Source organism: Equus quagga, chromosome 2 (assembly GCF_021613505.1).
Source record: "Equus quagga isolate Etosha38 chromosome 2, UCLA_HA_Equagga_1.0, whole genome shotgun sequence".
In the NCBI taxonomy this organism is placed as follows: Eukaryota; Metazoa; Chordata; class Mammalia; order Perissodactyla; family Equidae; genus Equus; species Equus quagga.
In genome coordinates, this window is record NC_060268.1 from 107,943,743 (window position 1) to 107,960,232 (window position 16,490).

Here is a 16,490-nt window from a genome sequence, read left to right on the forward strand (position 1 = left end):
ATTTGCATTTCCCTGATGATTAGTCATTTGAGCACCTTTTCACGTACCTGTTGGCCATCTGTATGTCTTCTTCAGAAAAATGTCTATTCAGATCTTCTGCCCATTTTTCAGTCAGATTGCATGCTTTTTTGTTATTCATTTGTGTGAGTTCTTTGTATACTTTGGATATTAACCCCTTATCAGATGTATGATTTGGAAATATTTTCTCCCATTCAGTAGGTTGTCTTTTTATTTTGTTGATAGTTTCCCTTGCGGTACAGAATAATTTTCTCATTTTCACAATGAATGATTTTTAGATTCTGTGCAATTGGTGATGTGACCAGGCCACAGAGTAGAAAATAGACTACCATATCTTGAGACATTTTGCTAAACACTTTTGTGCAAAATTAACATAACCTAATTAGTAGCATATTTAGGGATATTTTGAAAAATGAAATCAGGAATTCAGGTTACTTCCATTTATTTCCTTGTTTTTATAAAGAAAAAAATGTTACTTTTTGAGATTTAACTTTAATTTGGTCTGTATTGGCCAACCTAATACTCCAAAATACCATGTAGTATTTTGGTTTTAGAAAAAGTGTTCAGCCTGGTAGAAAAAACACATGAAGCTAATTCGCCTGGCATCTTTGCACTGTGAGAGTTTCAGTTAGTTCCTGAATCAAAGTTTAGTGGAATGAAATAAAACTATTAATTTTTTTCAAAGATGAGTCCAAATAAACCCTGAAAGTAGGCTAAGCAAAAGAAGAATGTGTTTATTATGTATGTATGTTAGTACTCTGGTAATCAGCCCGTTACCATATTAAAGAATTAATTTGCATCTTCTCCTTGCTCCACTAAACTTAATTCTTTGCTACTTGCCATCTTTATTTGGAGAAAAAAATTCCAAAGGAATATTTTTTCTAATCAGGCCTACAGTCAATTTATTTTTTCCTGTTGATAATGAAAACCTTGGCATCAGCACAGATAGGTTTTTTGTTGTTGTTTTTTTGTGTGTGTGTGTGAGGAAGGTTGGCCCTGAGCTAACGTCCATTGTTAATCTTCCTCTATTTTGTATGTGGGATGCTGCCACAGCATGGCTTGATGAGCAGTGCATAAGTCCACACCAAGGATCTGAACCTGCAAACCCTGGGCTGCTGAAGGGGAGTGTGGGAACTTAACCACTCCACCATCGGGCCAGCCCCAGCACAGATTTATTTTTTAAGATTTTATTTTTTTCCTTTTTCTCCCCAAAGCCCCCCAGTACATAGTTGTATATTCTTTGTTGTGGGTCCTTCTAGTTGTGGCATGTGGGATGCTGCCTCAGCGTGGCTTGATGAGCAGTGCCATGTCCGCGCCCGGGATTCGAACCAACAAAACACTGGGCCGCCTGCAGCAGAGTGCGCAAACTTAACCACTCAGCCACAGGGCCAGCCCCCTGGCACAGATTTTTTTTTAAAGCTCCCAGGGCACTAGTCTCTCTACAGTTACAGGGAAATAATATAAATAGATGCATCATATGATCTTAGAACTTAAAGTGCCATCATCTTATTATAACTGCTTTGTCTTTCTGAGGGTGCCTTTGTCATGAAGCCACAATTTATACCTTGCATTTGCCTAGACAGAGTAAGGGCTTAATTAAAGGAGCAAAAAGGGTGTCAAGTCTTGTCCCACAGCTCTGGTGAAGACAGGGGGACAGAAGGCATGATGCCTCTGTTTTTGCCCAGCTGTTCCTCTACTCTTTTGCCTGTTGTCTTCATATATATATAATATCTATATAATATATATATGTAATATAATATTTTTTTTTATAATTTGAGAATTTTTTTTTTCAGAGCAGTTTTAGATTCACAGCAAGATTTAGAGGAAGGTACAGAGATTTCCCATATACTGCCACCCCCACACACACACAGCCCCCGCATCAACATCCTCCACCACAGTGGTACATTTGTTAGAATCGATGAACCCACATTGACATATCATCACCCAAAGTCCGTAGTTTACATTAGGCTTAACTCTTGGTGTTGTACATTCTGTGGGTTTGGACAGATGTATAATGATGTGTATTCACCATTATAGTATCATCCAGAATAGTTTCACGGGCCTACCTCCCCTGTGCTCTGCCTGTTCCCCCCTCACCCCTGGCAACCCCTGATCTTTTTACTGTCTGCATAGTTTTGCCTCTTCCCAAATGTCATATAGTTGGAATCATATAGTACGTAGCCTTTTCAGATTGGCTTCTTTCACTTAGTAACGTGCATTTAAGGTTCCTCCATGTCTTTCATGGCTTGATAGCTCGTTTCTTTTTAGTGCTGAATAATGTTCCATTGTCGGGATGTGCCACAGTTTATTTATCCATTCATCTACTGAAGGGCATCTTGGTTGCTTCCAAGTTTTAGTTTTGGCAATTTTGAATAAAGCTCCTGTAAACATTCGTGCACAGGTTTTTGTGTGGACATAAGCTTTCATCTTCTTTGGATAAATACCAAGGAGGGTGACTTCTGGATCGGATGGTGAGAATATGTTTGATTTTGTAAGAAACCTCCATAGTGTCTTCAGAAGTGACTGTACCATTTTACATTCCCATCAGCAATGAGTGGGGGCTCCTATCTTCACATCCTTCAGTTGGGAAGACCAGCCTCACTGAAGTGGGGAAGTTGTCCCTGGATACGCCTGGCTAGGCCCAAGATTCGTACTAGTTCAAATTGAATACTTTGGGATTTCAGATAGATTCTAACTCTGCAGGGTTGAAATGGAACCAGCTCAGGGAGCGTCTCCACTTCCCCCAGATGACGGGGTCCTCAGCATTCATTCTCTGAAGTAGCAGATGGAAACATTCAAATCCGGATATTCCAGACAGGACCAGCTCTGTGTGCAGGATCTGTTCCTTCACATCCTTTAATCTGAATCTTGGTCCGTCGTCTTTCTGACCCCAGGCGCTACCCCACAGCTTCCTCTCATCTTCGTTTCCGTGTCTCCTCTGGTTGCTAGCCTGCGTAGATGTCCTGTCATTTTTACAGTTCAGTATAGCTTGGCAGTCACGAGCCTGGCCTCCGGAGCCACACTGCCTGGGGCTGAACCCCAGCTCTGGGCCGCCAGCACGTGCTTTTGGACTAGCTCCTTAACCTGGCCACACCTCAGATTCCGTTTCTGTCAACTGGGGCCGAGAGTGGTTTAAAAGGGTCAGATGTATATTAAGCACTTAGAACCGTGCCTGGCGCATGGTGAGAGCTCCTGAGTGTGCTGGCAGTTGTGATAATTATTTTTATCCTTATTCTTACTGTGAAGCTCTCTGTGGCCGTGGGGGCTGTCATTGTGGTCTGCCTTGTGGCATGAGCGTGTATTCGCTGTGAAGGCTTTACCTTTCTTAGGTGGAGCAGGGTATATCTTTTTGTGCATCCGATTCAGAAGAGTGGGCTGCTTTTCACTGTGAGTTGTAGATGTGGTCTGGCACATTTACTCTGGACCAAAGATGGGGAAACGTGAGTAAACTTGAATGAGAAAAATTGATATGAAAGCATCATAAGAGACCAAAAAAAAAAAAACCCCTCTGAAACTGAAGGAAAGGATAATTATATGTATTGAGAGAGATTGAATCATTTCTGTGAAACTGAGCAAAAAAGAGATTACCCCAAAGAGTGTTTAAAGAATACCAAAGTAAAGGGCCTTACAGTATAATCTTGACTTTGGATAAAACCGTGGATATTTTACCATCCACGTGCAAAGAATCACTGTCTGCTAAAAAAGAAGCACCATGTGGTATTTGCACAAAATATTCTCTTACTATTTTTTCTTACTATAACTTCCTCTGGCTTTCTTTAATGATTGGTATTGTTTCGTGGCATCATATTTAGGGCACACTTCTCATTGAGAATAAGAAATAATGGAATTCACTAACTGAGAATTTCAAGTTTCAGGCTGTGTCTTCTGATTGACGTCTTAAAGCAAGGACAGAGCTCACCTTTTTTCTGTTGTCGAATGGAATCAACTGGTGGAAAAGTCAGTTACATGGCCTCCTGTTACTCCAGGAACCTGCTGCCATCGTACATCGTTGGCATATTTTCCCATAACAGAGTATCATAATGGATAGTGAACTTAGAGCACTTATTTTCCAAAGAGATGGCTGATACAAGCTGAAAATATCAATAACCCTCCCCTGCCCACCCTGTCCTCCTTGTCAATCTGCATAGCAAACAGACGAAAGCCGAGAAAGCTCTGCTGACTGCAGATGTTCATGACTGGTCCCTGGGTGAAGACAGGTGGCAATATCAAACTATTAGCTCTATAGAGGCAGGGACCTTGGGACCCAGGCCCTGGCACAGTGACCACAACACTGTGTACTCACGGACTACTTGCTGTGTGCTGGGCGCCATTCTGAGTGGTTTCCGTGTGTTAATCTATTTAATTCTCAAAAAAAACCCTCCTGCAGCAGATGCTATTGTGATCCCTGAATGAGGCACACAGAGGTTGTGAAACTTGACCTACCCCGTAGCTACAAAGTGGTGAAGCTGGATTCAAACACAGTCTCCAGAGTGTGGACTCTTCCTCATTCCCCTCCCAGCCTCTTCTTACAGTGACAGTTCAATAAATGTGACGAAAGAGAAAACAGAAGAGCAGATCAAGAGAGGGAGGAGAGAGGGAAGGGAGGAGGAAGATGAGGACATAAAGCCGAGGGCGAGGCTAGCCCTGGGACCGTGGGCTGCTAAGTTGTGTAGTTGACTTGCACTCAGGTCTCAGAATCCCCCAACCCGGAGCTTTCCTGCCCTGCTCTGCTGCTCCATTGAAATGAGAATGCCTGACCCACTTCTCTCTGATTCTACTGTAAGACTCTTTCCATAGAGTGAACAACTTCTGCAAGATTGTCAGACACACACGTATACACTTATGTGCTCAAACATATGTATGCCTATATGTGTATATTTTTAGATGTGGAAAATATTGAAACACACAAAACAAATCAAGCATCACCCTTAATGTCCCCAGCTGAAAAAAATGATATAAAGAAGTTAAATTTCCCACTTTATATAGGTAATCCTCTCCATTAAAGGTAACAACACGTTAATAAAAGTTTGGTATCTGTATTTATAAACTTCTCCTCCATGTGTATGTGTGTATATACACACACATACATAAACACTTAATTTTTAATTTATTTTAGTTTTTTAATTTTTGGGTTTTTGCTGAGGGAAATTTGCTCTGAGCCAACATCCATTGCCAATCCTCCTCTTTTTTTCTTGCCTGAGGAAGATTAGCCGTAAGCCAACATCTGTGCCAGACCTCCTCTATTTTGTACGAGGATGCCTCCACAGCATGGCTGATGAGCAGAGCAGGTCCATACCTGGGATCCAAACCTGTGAACTCCGGGCCGCCAAAGTGGAGCCACTCAGCCATGGGGCCAGCCCATAAACACTTAATTTTTAAAGAACTTGTTGTCCCTGGGTATCCAAAGGGCATTAGTTCCAGGACACAACCCCCCAAGTCCCTCAGTCAGCCCCTTGTATCCGCGGATGTGGAACCAGTGCGTACAGGTGGCTGACTTTATATAATACGTATAATATAAACATTGTGTATTATTTTCATCTGTACCTCATTTTTATGGCCGCTCAGTATTCCACTGTGTAGATGTGTCATAATGTTTTAAATTATTTTTAGAACATCTGGTGTGATACAGTACTGTTTTTCTAAGTATAGTAATGATAGCCATTTTCCCCAGTGATTTCCAAATCAGTCGTAAGTGCGCTTAAAGGCTGGAGGGATAATTTATATGTGTATCAGCAAAATGTGGATGTAAAACATGAATGTAAGCCTCGCTGTGAGGTGACGGAGATGGCAGGACCTGGGGAAACCATTAAATGCTTTCAGATTCTGAGGTAACTGTAGCCAAACTGTTGTGATGACTGAGCAGAATTGGGATGACCCACGAAAAGTGGGCTTAAATTACAATTTAAAGATACACCTCTGTTCCTTAGGGTCAAAACTTTAATTGATTTGGTTAAAAATTAGGGTACTAAGTTTGTTTTAGGTTAAATGTTCAGTTTGGCTCCTTTATTCCCAAATGAAATGAGGCCCTAACTGTCGCAGAATGTTAAAGAAACAGATAAAAATCAGCTCTTTGCTACTAATTTACCTTGAATTTGCATCTTTTCTTTTAATTTATTCCACTTTCCTTGCTGTTTTTATGATTCGAGAAAGCGGTTTGCGTCACTAGGGTGAAAGCAGTCCTTTCTTCCTTGTTTGCGTGTTTTGAGTGATGTAGTTTTACAACTGTTTTGATTCATTGAACTTAAAAAGATTTTGTTACTTGGTTAATGAGTGATGCTGTCTGTTTAGTGACTTCAGATGAAAGCAATAAAACTTGGGGAAGGAACACGGGCTGTCGACAAGAAGAATTTGAAGATGTAAAAAGAAATTTCAAGAAAAAAGGTTGTACATGGGGACCAAGTTCAATTCAAATGAAAGAAAGAACTGATTGCAAAGAAAGGTACGTGTGTGGTCCTGGTGGGGTGCCAGCGTGTGCTGTGACAAACAGCAGTGCCTTTTAAAGAATCACGTTGGCCAGACTTAACTTTTAAAAAGCAATTCAAATAATACAGAGATAACTGAATATTAATTTAATTTCTAGGATGAGTTTATCATACTAAGTTAATTATTATTTGGTTAAGCTGTTAAAAAATTCTGTGATATATTTTCTGTCTCATTTTAAGGTTTTATTTGTACTTTGTGAGCTCTTCAAAACACAGAATGTGTTCTCTCTGCTCCCTTAAAAATACGATAGGCCTGTGTCCACCAAAACCTAATTTGTGTGTCATGTGGTTCTATTATATCAAAATAAACATCTTTCTCTTGTAGAATAAGACCTCTCTCAGATGGCAACAGTCCTTGGTCAACTATCTTAATAAAAAATCAGAAAACCATGCCGTTGGCTTCATTATTTGTGGACCAGCCAGGTAAATGTGCTTCAGGAAACAGAGTATGTTTGAGTTAGACGTAGCATCTGAGTGTTCTAGAAGCTTTGCTTTAATAGTCTCGTGTGGTCATTCAAGTAGCATAGGAAGGTCAGCAAGCAGGAGCATTGTTTCTTCCTTTGCCTCAGTTCCGAAGTTATTTTCTGTCCTCTAAGTCTTTATGGCAGAAGGTAATTAGGCTCCGCAGTGTTTATTGGAAATTTGTAATTCCTGTTCTGTACCAAAAGAATTTGTATCATAACTAATTACAAAGAACCAAATTAATTTGGTATAGGAGATGGTAAGTATCAAAATAAAGACACCCTGAAATTCTGCTGCGATTAAGGGGTGTTCCTGGCCATATCACCACCTCTTGACAGTGCAACCCTGTCAAGCAGGTCAACTGTGCAGACCACTGCTTGGAGAGTGTTATGTGGAATCTCTGTTTAATTTAAATGAATCCTAATTAGTTTCAATATTCAGTATTCCTATTCAATATTCAGATATTAAAAAGTTGAAGAGAGATGGAAATTGTTGAAAAACTTCATGGATTGTTATTACCAAAGAAAGGAAAATTGGTCTTCATATTTGACAATTTAAGACAGCCCTTTCATACTGTGGCCAAATTAAAGATGTTTTAGCAAAACACAGTGTAAATTTCTTGAATTTATTGTTGGTGCTGTGCTCAATTTTACAAGCACCTTATCGCTCACTACGCATGCTCAGTTTTTTTCGGCATTGTCATGAGGATGTAGTTTCAGTGTAAATATCTCCATAAATACATTTGGGTGTACACAACACGGGTGTTCTCTAACTCCTGGATAAATGCCTTCTATTGTCAGGCTCGCTATTGTGTTCTGACTCCTGCCTATAAAGGCAAGAGATTCTCATATTGCAAACTATGATTTATTGTTAAACATAGTTTGAGGACTAATGAAGAACAAGTAGTAGTAATCAAAGTGTTATTTCTGTAGCATAGTTTTTATTATTTGTGGCTGTCCAGATACAGGGATTAATCAAAGAAGTCTTCCTGCCTTTTTCAAAAAATTCTTTTACTCTTTCTTAGAATATTTTGATCCTATTCATAACGCCTCCAAAGGACATTTGGGGAGATAAAAGGATATATCTGACTGACTCAGCTCGGTCTCCTTAAGTTAATTAACCCTGTAGTTTACTTGAAGGGCTGGTGAGCAAAGATTTACACTTGTCTGTCCTGCCTGAAGGGCCCCTCCCCCTGCCCATGTGAGTGGCCCATCCTTCTAAGCATTCATGTCTCAGCTCAAGAGTTTCCAGAAAGCCTTTCCTGACCACCTTAGCTGAAGTCGTATGCCACCCCATCCCTCTATCTCGTGAGCCATTTTAATTTATTCACAGGTCTTACCTGAAATTCTTACCTGTCTACATTGACACCCATAATGCTTGTGTTCTCTGTCACCCCCAAACTAGAATGTCGACTCCAAGCCATGGCAAGCAGTCTGTCTGTCAGATGCCTGAATGAACCCTAAAGGACAGTTGATCCTATACAGACGCTGATTATGTTTGCCTTGGTTTGGGGTCCACAAATGCATGTCATAGGTCATGAGAAGAGAAAGATTATGATGGATGTGTGTAAGTCCATGACCGCTTCAGGGGAAAATGTGTTTGTTACTGACCAGTAAAGGTGCAGGCAGACACACGTTAGGAAACCCTCAATAGATTTGAATCTATGGATTTTACTTTTCAGTAGCTTCCCTCCTTTTTTTTTTTTAAAGATTGGCACCTGAGCTAACCTCTGTTACCAATTTTCTTTTCTTTTAATTCTTCACCCCAAAGCCCCCTAGTACATAGTTGTGTATTCTAGTTGTAGGTCCTTCTAGTTGTGTCATGTGGGATGCCGCTTCAGTGTGGCCTGACAAGTGGTGCCATGTCTGCGCCCAGGATCCGAACCAGTGAAACCCTGGGCCACCAAAGCGGAGCGTGCAAACTTAACCACTCCGCCGTGGGGCCAGCCCCTCTTTTTGTTTTTTAAAGAATGGATTGATGATTTTTATTTGTTACATAGACTGTGCATTCATTTCATCAGAATGCTTTTGTGCCTGCTTGAAGGCGCTATTCAGAAGACACAGAGGTCAACGTTGTAGGAAGCTGTCCGTCTGCAGGCGTTCTCACAGTGCCTGTGACCTAAAAGTGCAACAAAGAGGGAAACTGAGAGATGCTGCAGGGGCCTCAAAGGAAGCCGAGCTTGCACCAGGGAAGATGGGCTGTGTTAGGCAGCGTTAGTGTCAGGTGGTCTTTTGAGCGAGACCTTTATGAGGGAAAAGGGGGCTTGGGGAAGCAGGGTTAGAGGGTGGAAGGAGGACGGAGAGAGAAAGAAGAGGGCACCCTGAGGAAAAGACACTGATGGGAAGTGCAGGGGCCTGTTAGGAGGAACGCTGGCATCTGGCTCGTCTAGACTAGAAAGCGCGTTTTAGTTTCGGTGGGGTGTAGCAGTGGAGAAATAACTGGAGGCTCCCCTCTGTGTTGCTTTGAACAGCAGATGGAGGAGTTTGCGGTTTTGCTCATTCATTGTTAAGCGCCTGAGGGATGAGAATTTTAGCTTCCTCTTCAGCTAGCAGAATTTTCTCCCCCTTGGCACTCTCTAACCTCTTTGGAGACTCTTCCTCGGTTGCAGTGGCTCGCAGACTTTAGTAAAGCCTTAGTAAAACACAGACCGCTGGGCTCCACCCCTAGAATTTCTGGTGCCATAGATGGAGTGGGCCAAAAATGTGCATCTGTACAAGTTTCTGGGGATGCAGGTGCTGCTGGCCCAGGCAGCACACTTGAGAACCCCTGACCTGTTGCATGGCAGTTCCTTTACACACAGACGGGCTGTAGATCCTGGGGCCGGACACATTTATTTAGCTGCAGAAAATGGTGGATTTTGTCTGACATTACAGTGCCTATCTATATGTGTGCTCATTTCTCTATCTTGATGACTTTGTTTCTACAATGATTTCTGTTTTCCCTGCTGATGAGGAGCCACCTCCTGAAGGATAGGAAGCAGCAGGTGCTTGCTTGTGGGCCCCTTGCAGCGCACTTCGAGTCATAGCGCCCCCTCCCCTTCCTTCGCGTCCTCCTGGACGAACCATTTGCTGAACTGAAAAGCACGCCCTGTGTTTTGATTTAGAATATTTATTTATTAGATTTTTTTTAGCTTTATTTTACAGTATAGTTTAAATGATTTTTGCTGTAAAATGGTAATACCACGTGTGTATTTATACCTTTATTTAGGTGCTTGTGAAGAGCCAAAGCTTTCCCCTGATGGCTTAGAACACAGAAAACCAAAGCAAATGAAATCACCTAATCTAGCCTATGTCGATCTACCTCGTTGGAAGGATGGCCAGAGAGAGAATCCAGTGGAACCTGAAAGCTGGGAGGAGGTCAGCTCTCCCAGCCCTGCTGCCGGCACGCCTCAGGTGACCCCCCCAGACAGTCTGAGCAGATCCTCCCAGAGAAAGAAAACAGAGTCTGCTTTGTACGACTGCACTGTGCTGTTGGCTTCAGTGGCTCTGGGACTGGATATCAGAGAGCTTAATAAAGCACAGGCTGCTGAAGACCTGTTTCCCAGGGAAGAAAGGAAGAAACGGGATGGCATCTTCCAGCGGGCGCCCAAGTCCCGCAGCAGTGCGAGCCCTCCCGCAAGGCTGCCGTCCATGGGTGAGGGCGCTGGCAGCTCCCCCTCACTGCCTCCATCAAGCGCCGTGAGCCTTCTGTCCATGCCCTCTCTCTCCACAAAGTGCTTGCTCCAGACTGACGGCGAAGATTCCTTCGAGGGCAGCACGCACATCACTTGTGACCCTGAGATGCCCACTCCAGATTTTTGCCCTGCCATTGGAGGAGGTAGTTGTGAGCCAACCTCCATGCCAAGACTGGAGACCAGTCGCAGTGTGTGGGAAAACGTGTCCTCTCCCTTCCCAGAGCAGACACATGGGAACATGCCTTATTATGCTTCTTCAAAAGAACGAGCATCCCGTCACAGACGGACCATGTCTGATGGAAATGCTTTCCAGACCCCAAGTAGGTTGCGTTGGTTGGGTGAAAGTACAAAACACGGCTGTAGAGATTCAAATGTGAAATTCTATGGGTATCTGAATTTGTCTTTTCCAAGTGATTACAGTTACCAATTCATGTTCACTGTGCACATAGATCTTCGAATGTGACCCTACTCTTTTATTTGACTTTAACTCTCATTTGGATTCTGGGAAAAGCATGTTTAAATTTCAGTAACGTAAGTATATCATAGCATATAGAAACAGAAAGAGCATGTGGAGAATAACTGCCCCCAGCCCCTCATGGTAGAGAAGACAGGTCATTTGCCCCAAATCTGAACCAGTAGTTAGTGGGAGAGCTGAAACTGAAGCTGATCATCTAACCTCCCCTCTCATACCTTCTCTTCTACGTCACCCGGCTTCGCTGCACAGTTTATGTAGAGATTAGTTTAGCAGGTGTAAAAGTCAAACAGCACACCAGGTGCTGTGTAGGGACTGACTCTCATTTCTTTCGTATATGAAGATAATTACAACTACAGTCATGTGCCGCATAATGACGTTTCAGTCAACAGTGGACCGTGTATACAACGGTGGTCCCATAAGATTAGCACCACGTCGCCTAGGTGTGTAGTAGGCTGTGCCATCGTTTGTGTAAGTGCACTCTAGGATGTTCACACAATGCTGAAGTCACCTAAGGACGCTTTCTCAGAGTGTCTCCCCATCGTTAAGCGACGTGTGACTGTACTTCGTGTATCTGTCATGAATGTTAAGTGAGATAAGGTTTATGAAAAATGCTTTTTAGATTGTAAAATGTTACGCTAGGGTTGGCTATAAAGTGTATTAAAACTGAAACTGATTTCTTTATCTTTTCCTCTGCCCCTTTAAGGACTATATCAAGACATGAGTTTTTTCAGATTAGTGTTTATTGTCTTTAGATAAATCTATTACTCTTTTGTAATGCAATGAAGTATTAGTTTTTTATAATTGCATGAGAAGAAATCCTAGCACAGTGATCCCATAAGAAACCATTCTTCTTCTCTTAATTATAATTAAGCCAATAATGATTTGCTGGGGTGGTGGTGAGTCAGCTCTTCAGAACAAAATAGAGAAGCAGTAACATGTAAAAATCTACTGCTTTCTTATTTTCATTAATTTTTTCGAATCATGATCTGAAGGTGATGTTTAATCATATTAACCATCATTTTTAAAAGTCTTAACTTGATTCCAGTCTAATCCGTTTTGAAATCCACCCTGTTTATAAACCAGTCCTGACGATCATTGGCCTGAGCACTGTGATGATGGTTGAGCGCTGGTTCCATAGGTTGAAGTGCTCTTTCCAACCTCGCAGGACTTTTTCATAAACAAACATTATATGCTAACAGTTTTAAAAGGTTTGTGTTCAGGTTTCTTTGTGAAGCTCACTTTATAGTGATTACCTAATTGAACTGTCATCCTAGTGATTTTTCTTGATACTCGTTGTTTTAGAAGTCACTGTTTCTAATTGCACACTGTCTTTGATTTCTCAACTAGCTGGTACACCTCTTAACTCAACCGCTGGAGCCTCTGAACTGCCACCTGAGTGGGTTTGGGGGCTGCCCCACTCCTCCGGTCCTCACAGTCACCTGCCAAGTGAGGTCCCACCTGAAAAGCAAAGAGCTCTCCATATTGTGCCTCTGCCCCGCCCGGCCTCCCTGAGAAGCCGACGAGATTCCCCGCAGGCCTTCCCACAGAGGACGCAGTCTCAGCCCGTACAGCCTGACCCTGTGGTGGGCGGTCCGGGACGGACCCCTAACTGTCCCCTCGGTGCCAAGGAGAGAACTAAAACCCACGTGCCTTCCCTCCTGGATGCCGACGTGGAAGGCCAGAGCACGGACTGCACGGTGCCCTTGTGCAGGATGAGGAGCAGAACGAGCCGGCCGTCCATATACGAACTGGAGAAAGAATTTCTGTCTTAAGTGCCTTATGTTATTCAAGCATTTCTTTTTTTTTAAGGTGAACAAATTAAAACACTGTGTCTACCTTTGGATTGTTTCATGCTGCTGTGTTTGCAAAAGCTGTGGCCATGTTACTGAAACAGCGATGGATGTCTAACTTCTCCCAAAACGTGCGTGATTGCTGTCAGCGGTCTATGTTGTTTTTTCCACTGGGTTTTTACCTACTGACTTGAAATACACACAAGTGTAAGACAAGAAATGTGCAGCAATGTAAAACTATGCTGGGTGGAGTTACCTTAAGCACAATTCCCATGCTGTGTCGGTTCCGTTTATATCCTTGTCTGTTAGTGCACACAGAGATTGTAACGAGTGCCTGTTTTGTTCCCCGCCTTCCTTTTCCTATTTTCTTTCTCTTTCTTCCTTTTTTTTTCTGTATTTGTGCAACAAAAAGCCAAGAAGAATAATGTGATATTAGTAAGTAAAGGTGTCTATATAAAAAAAAATTGATGACTAGAATAGATGAAGAGTCTTATTTTAACTACCTAAACCCAGCGGTAGGCTTAAATGCATAAATATGTCCAGATCTCACCTAAATTATGCAATATTTCTCTCTTTGAGGAAATTTTACTGAATGTAACGTAAAAGTTTTATTGAATGTAACTTAGAGCCATTTTGTCCATTAGAACTCCAAAATAGATTTTTAAAAGATCAGTCGTTGACGTTTGACTGAGACCTTCCTAGATAAGCCTGAGAGAAGCTAAGCTATAGGCTCCTCCTGGAGAAATGCCTTCCTCAGGAGCCACTTATTTGGTATCCAGAAGGGTAAAACTTTTTCATTTTGTACTAGAATTTTAAAAAATTGACACATGTATCGTGTATTGTAAACATTCATGTCATTTAATTTTATTTTTCCCTATTTAAGTGTATAATTATCCTAATGATCCCAAATACACTTAGAGAGAAACACTGCCAAGTCAAGAAAGAGCAGTACTGTTAGAATTTAACTATTTTGTAGTTATTTCACATTTCATTTAGTTGTGGATAAATGTTAGACGTCTGTTGGGATAAGCTGCTATGGTGCAAAGGGCAAATATATTATAGATTATTTTCAGATAGCGATTTATAAAATGAATCTTTGGATAGCAGATCAGGATTTTAAATGATTTAAAATTAATTTATAAGTCACTTTTATAAATCATACATATGTGACACAAATAGACTACTGAGTTATTAAGCTACAGAAACGGCTCTCCAGGAGTTCGGGAAATTTGCCTGGGTTTCTTTTGTTAAATCTGTTATGCTGCCCTCTGTCCCTAGACTATGCTTATTCAGATAACAGTCAATAAATGTTTAAATTTTCCCATGCAACGAAAAGCTCAATTACAAACGTTACTTGATATTCATTTAAAATTTTACCTTGCTTAGGGATTACTGGATAACTGAAATGTCAGCAGTTAAAATTAAATCAGGCATGATAAAATAGCCATCTACGGTAGAAAAAAAGGAAAATTATATTATTTGGCCATTTTGGAATATCTTAGTCACCTGGCAGGCATGCCCCAGCAGATGATGGGCAGGGCAAGAAAGGATTATATTCACATGAGTGCATTTCGTCCTGAGGAAAACAGTCTTGTGTTTCTTGCAGCAAAATCTCAGGTATTTACTACATTTTGTTGTATTATAGTCCATTCTATGATTTGGCTTCACTCTTGGGTGGTGGTTGAATTATGTAATTGAGACTTTGTTTCCTCAAAATGTTATCGCATTTGTAACTATGGTCAGCTGCTTCATATTTTTGCTTCTACCAAAACACCACGTGGGGGGTGGGCAGTGGTGGGCGTGCATCTCTACTCCGTTCCTTGTCCTGTTTAGCTTGATTTTAGTCAACTCTACCTTATGACGAATTTAGAAATGAAACTAGATTAAGAAGATAATTGCGATATAAGGGTTTAATCTCATGTCACTGCAGTTATTTTTTGCTGAGATCACTTGTACATTTGCAATTTTCTGTGTGTATTCGTATACTTAGCAGAATCTGGGTATTTATTTTCATGTAGACTTGATAGCTCACTGAAAGATGAATTAAGCTGATTACTCTTAGTCAACAATTGAGGTGCTCCCACTGCAGAGACCGAAGGCCTGGGCCTGATGTGCTGTATTATGAAGCCTTGTGACTGAAAAAGATGTTTACATATGTTGTCTATTTTTTTAATAAACTTTTTTTTATGGCTAGTCTATTTGCTCAGTGGCTTTGATCTACTCCTGATGATTGTGACTATAGTATGTAATGGTTTATTTTGTATTTAACAAGAAAAAGTATGTTAATAAAGATAATTGATGGTTAACAAGCCGGGTATTAACCTGCTAAATTCATTAAACTGAAGATCACTAAATAAATCATGGGATTAAATACTTTTTAAGAAAGTATAATGAAATATTTTATTTAAAATGTTGTTTGGCTTACATATGCATTGAAAAGTTGCATTTCATCGTGAGAATTTTGCACCTCCGGCTTTTCAGAAGGCACACGTTTGCAGCATGGAATTAGTATATGAACTAAATGTCAGTTGATGTTATAGGAATGTAATTAATGAGATATGTTAATTATTAACATGTTTAAATCAGAAGAATTTCAAAAACCACTAGACATCTGGTAATTCTTACTAAGTGATAAAAGTTTGAGTGAATTAGAAAAACAGCTCGTAGCATTTCATGCAGATCCAAGCATCAGCCTACCCTATGAGAGGGAGGGAGATTGAATGTCCCTTGTACATCTGCTAAGTATTAAGGACCCTCCTGGGTGCCTATGTAAGACTCCTCCTGAAACTATTTTTAATAAGATTTGTGAGGTAAGTAGTAGTGTCCCTGTTTTATTAGATAGGAAATGGACACAGATGTTTGGTAAATTTCCAAAGACTCAGTCTGTGTCTAGTCACTACCGTCTACCTGTTCACATCTATGGCAATCATATGCATAATATAGAGGATGAAGACACCTCAAGTGTGAGCTTTGTAAATGGGATCCAAAGCTAAGGTAGTTTTTCATTCATCAAAATGTTCGGAGGTCTAGAAATGTGTGAGTATTTACTTAAAAGCAGAGCTAACTGGTTAAGACTGTGGGATACTTATAAGTAAATGTAAAACGAAATAGAAAGTACTAAAATGTGTGTCTAATAGGTCAACTCAAAAATGGAGCATTCTGTACAATGGGTTTATAAATACCGTGAAATTATTTAACAGCTGTAAAATAATTGGACTTAAACTGTCTATACTCCTGAAAAGGCTGACATACTAAAACACAGTGAAAGATGAAGCCTTCATGAATAAAACAATGTAATAGGTACCATAAAGTGGAGCAAAAACTAGCTATTTTTGCAGTTAAGCAAAATAGGTAAATTGAATTAATGAACTTCCCTATGCTGACAAACTCATTGAGTCGCTACTGTGACAGGCACTGGGAAAGACTAAAGAGATTTAGTGGTGAGCAAGAGAGACACCACCTGTGTACCTTTCCTGCATGATTCTTAAGATTTAGTAAGACATTGAATGAGTAACTAAGTAGGGCTGGCCTTGTGGGTATGCGACTTATGTGGTTGCACAGGGCCTTGCCATCAGAAGGTCTCTGAACTT

The 16,490-nt window shown here is 41.0% G+C and overlaps 1 protein-coding gene across 1 annotated transcript in view; it reads left to right on the forward strand.

Moving 5' to 3' along the window:
• MAP3K21 (mitogen-activated protein kinase kinase kinase 21) overlaps positions 1-15,093 on the forward strand; it is a 55,971-nt gene extending 40,878 nt beyond the window's left edge. Inside the window, exons 7-10 of the mRNA XM_046654393.1 lie at positions 6,307-6,457; positions 6,826-6,923; positions 10,170-10,955; positions 12,458-15,093. Of these exons, the coding sequence (XP_046510349.1) occupies positions 6,307-6,457; positions 6,826-6,923; positions 10,170-10,955; positions 12,458-12,882 (1,460 nt within the window). The 3' untranslated portion in view covers positions 12,883-15,093. The remainder of the gene's footprint in view (positions 1-6,306; positions 6,458-6,825; positions 6,924-10,169; positions 10,956-12,457) is intronic.
• The last annotated feature ends 1,397 nt before the right edge of the window (positions 15,094-16,490 follow it).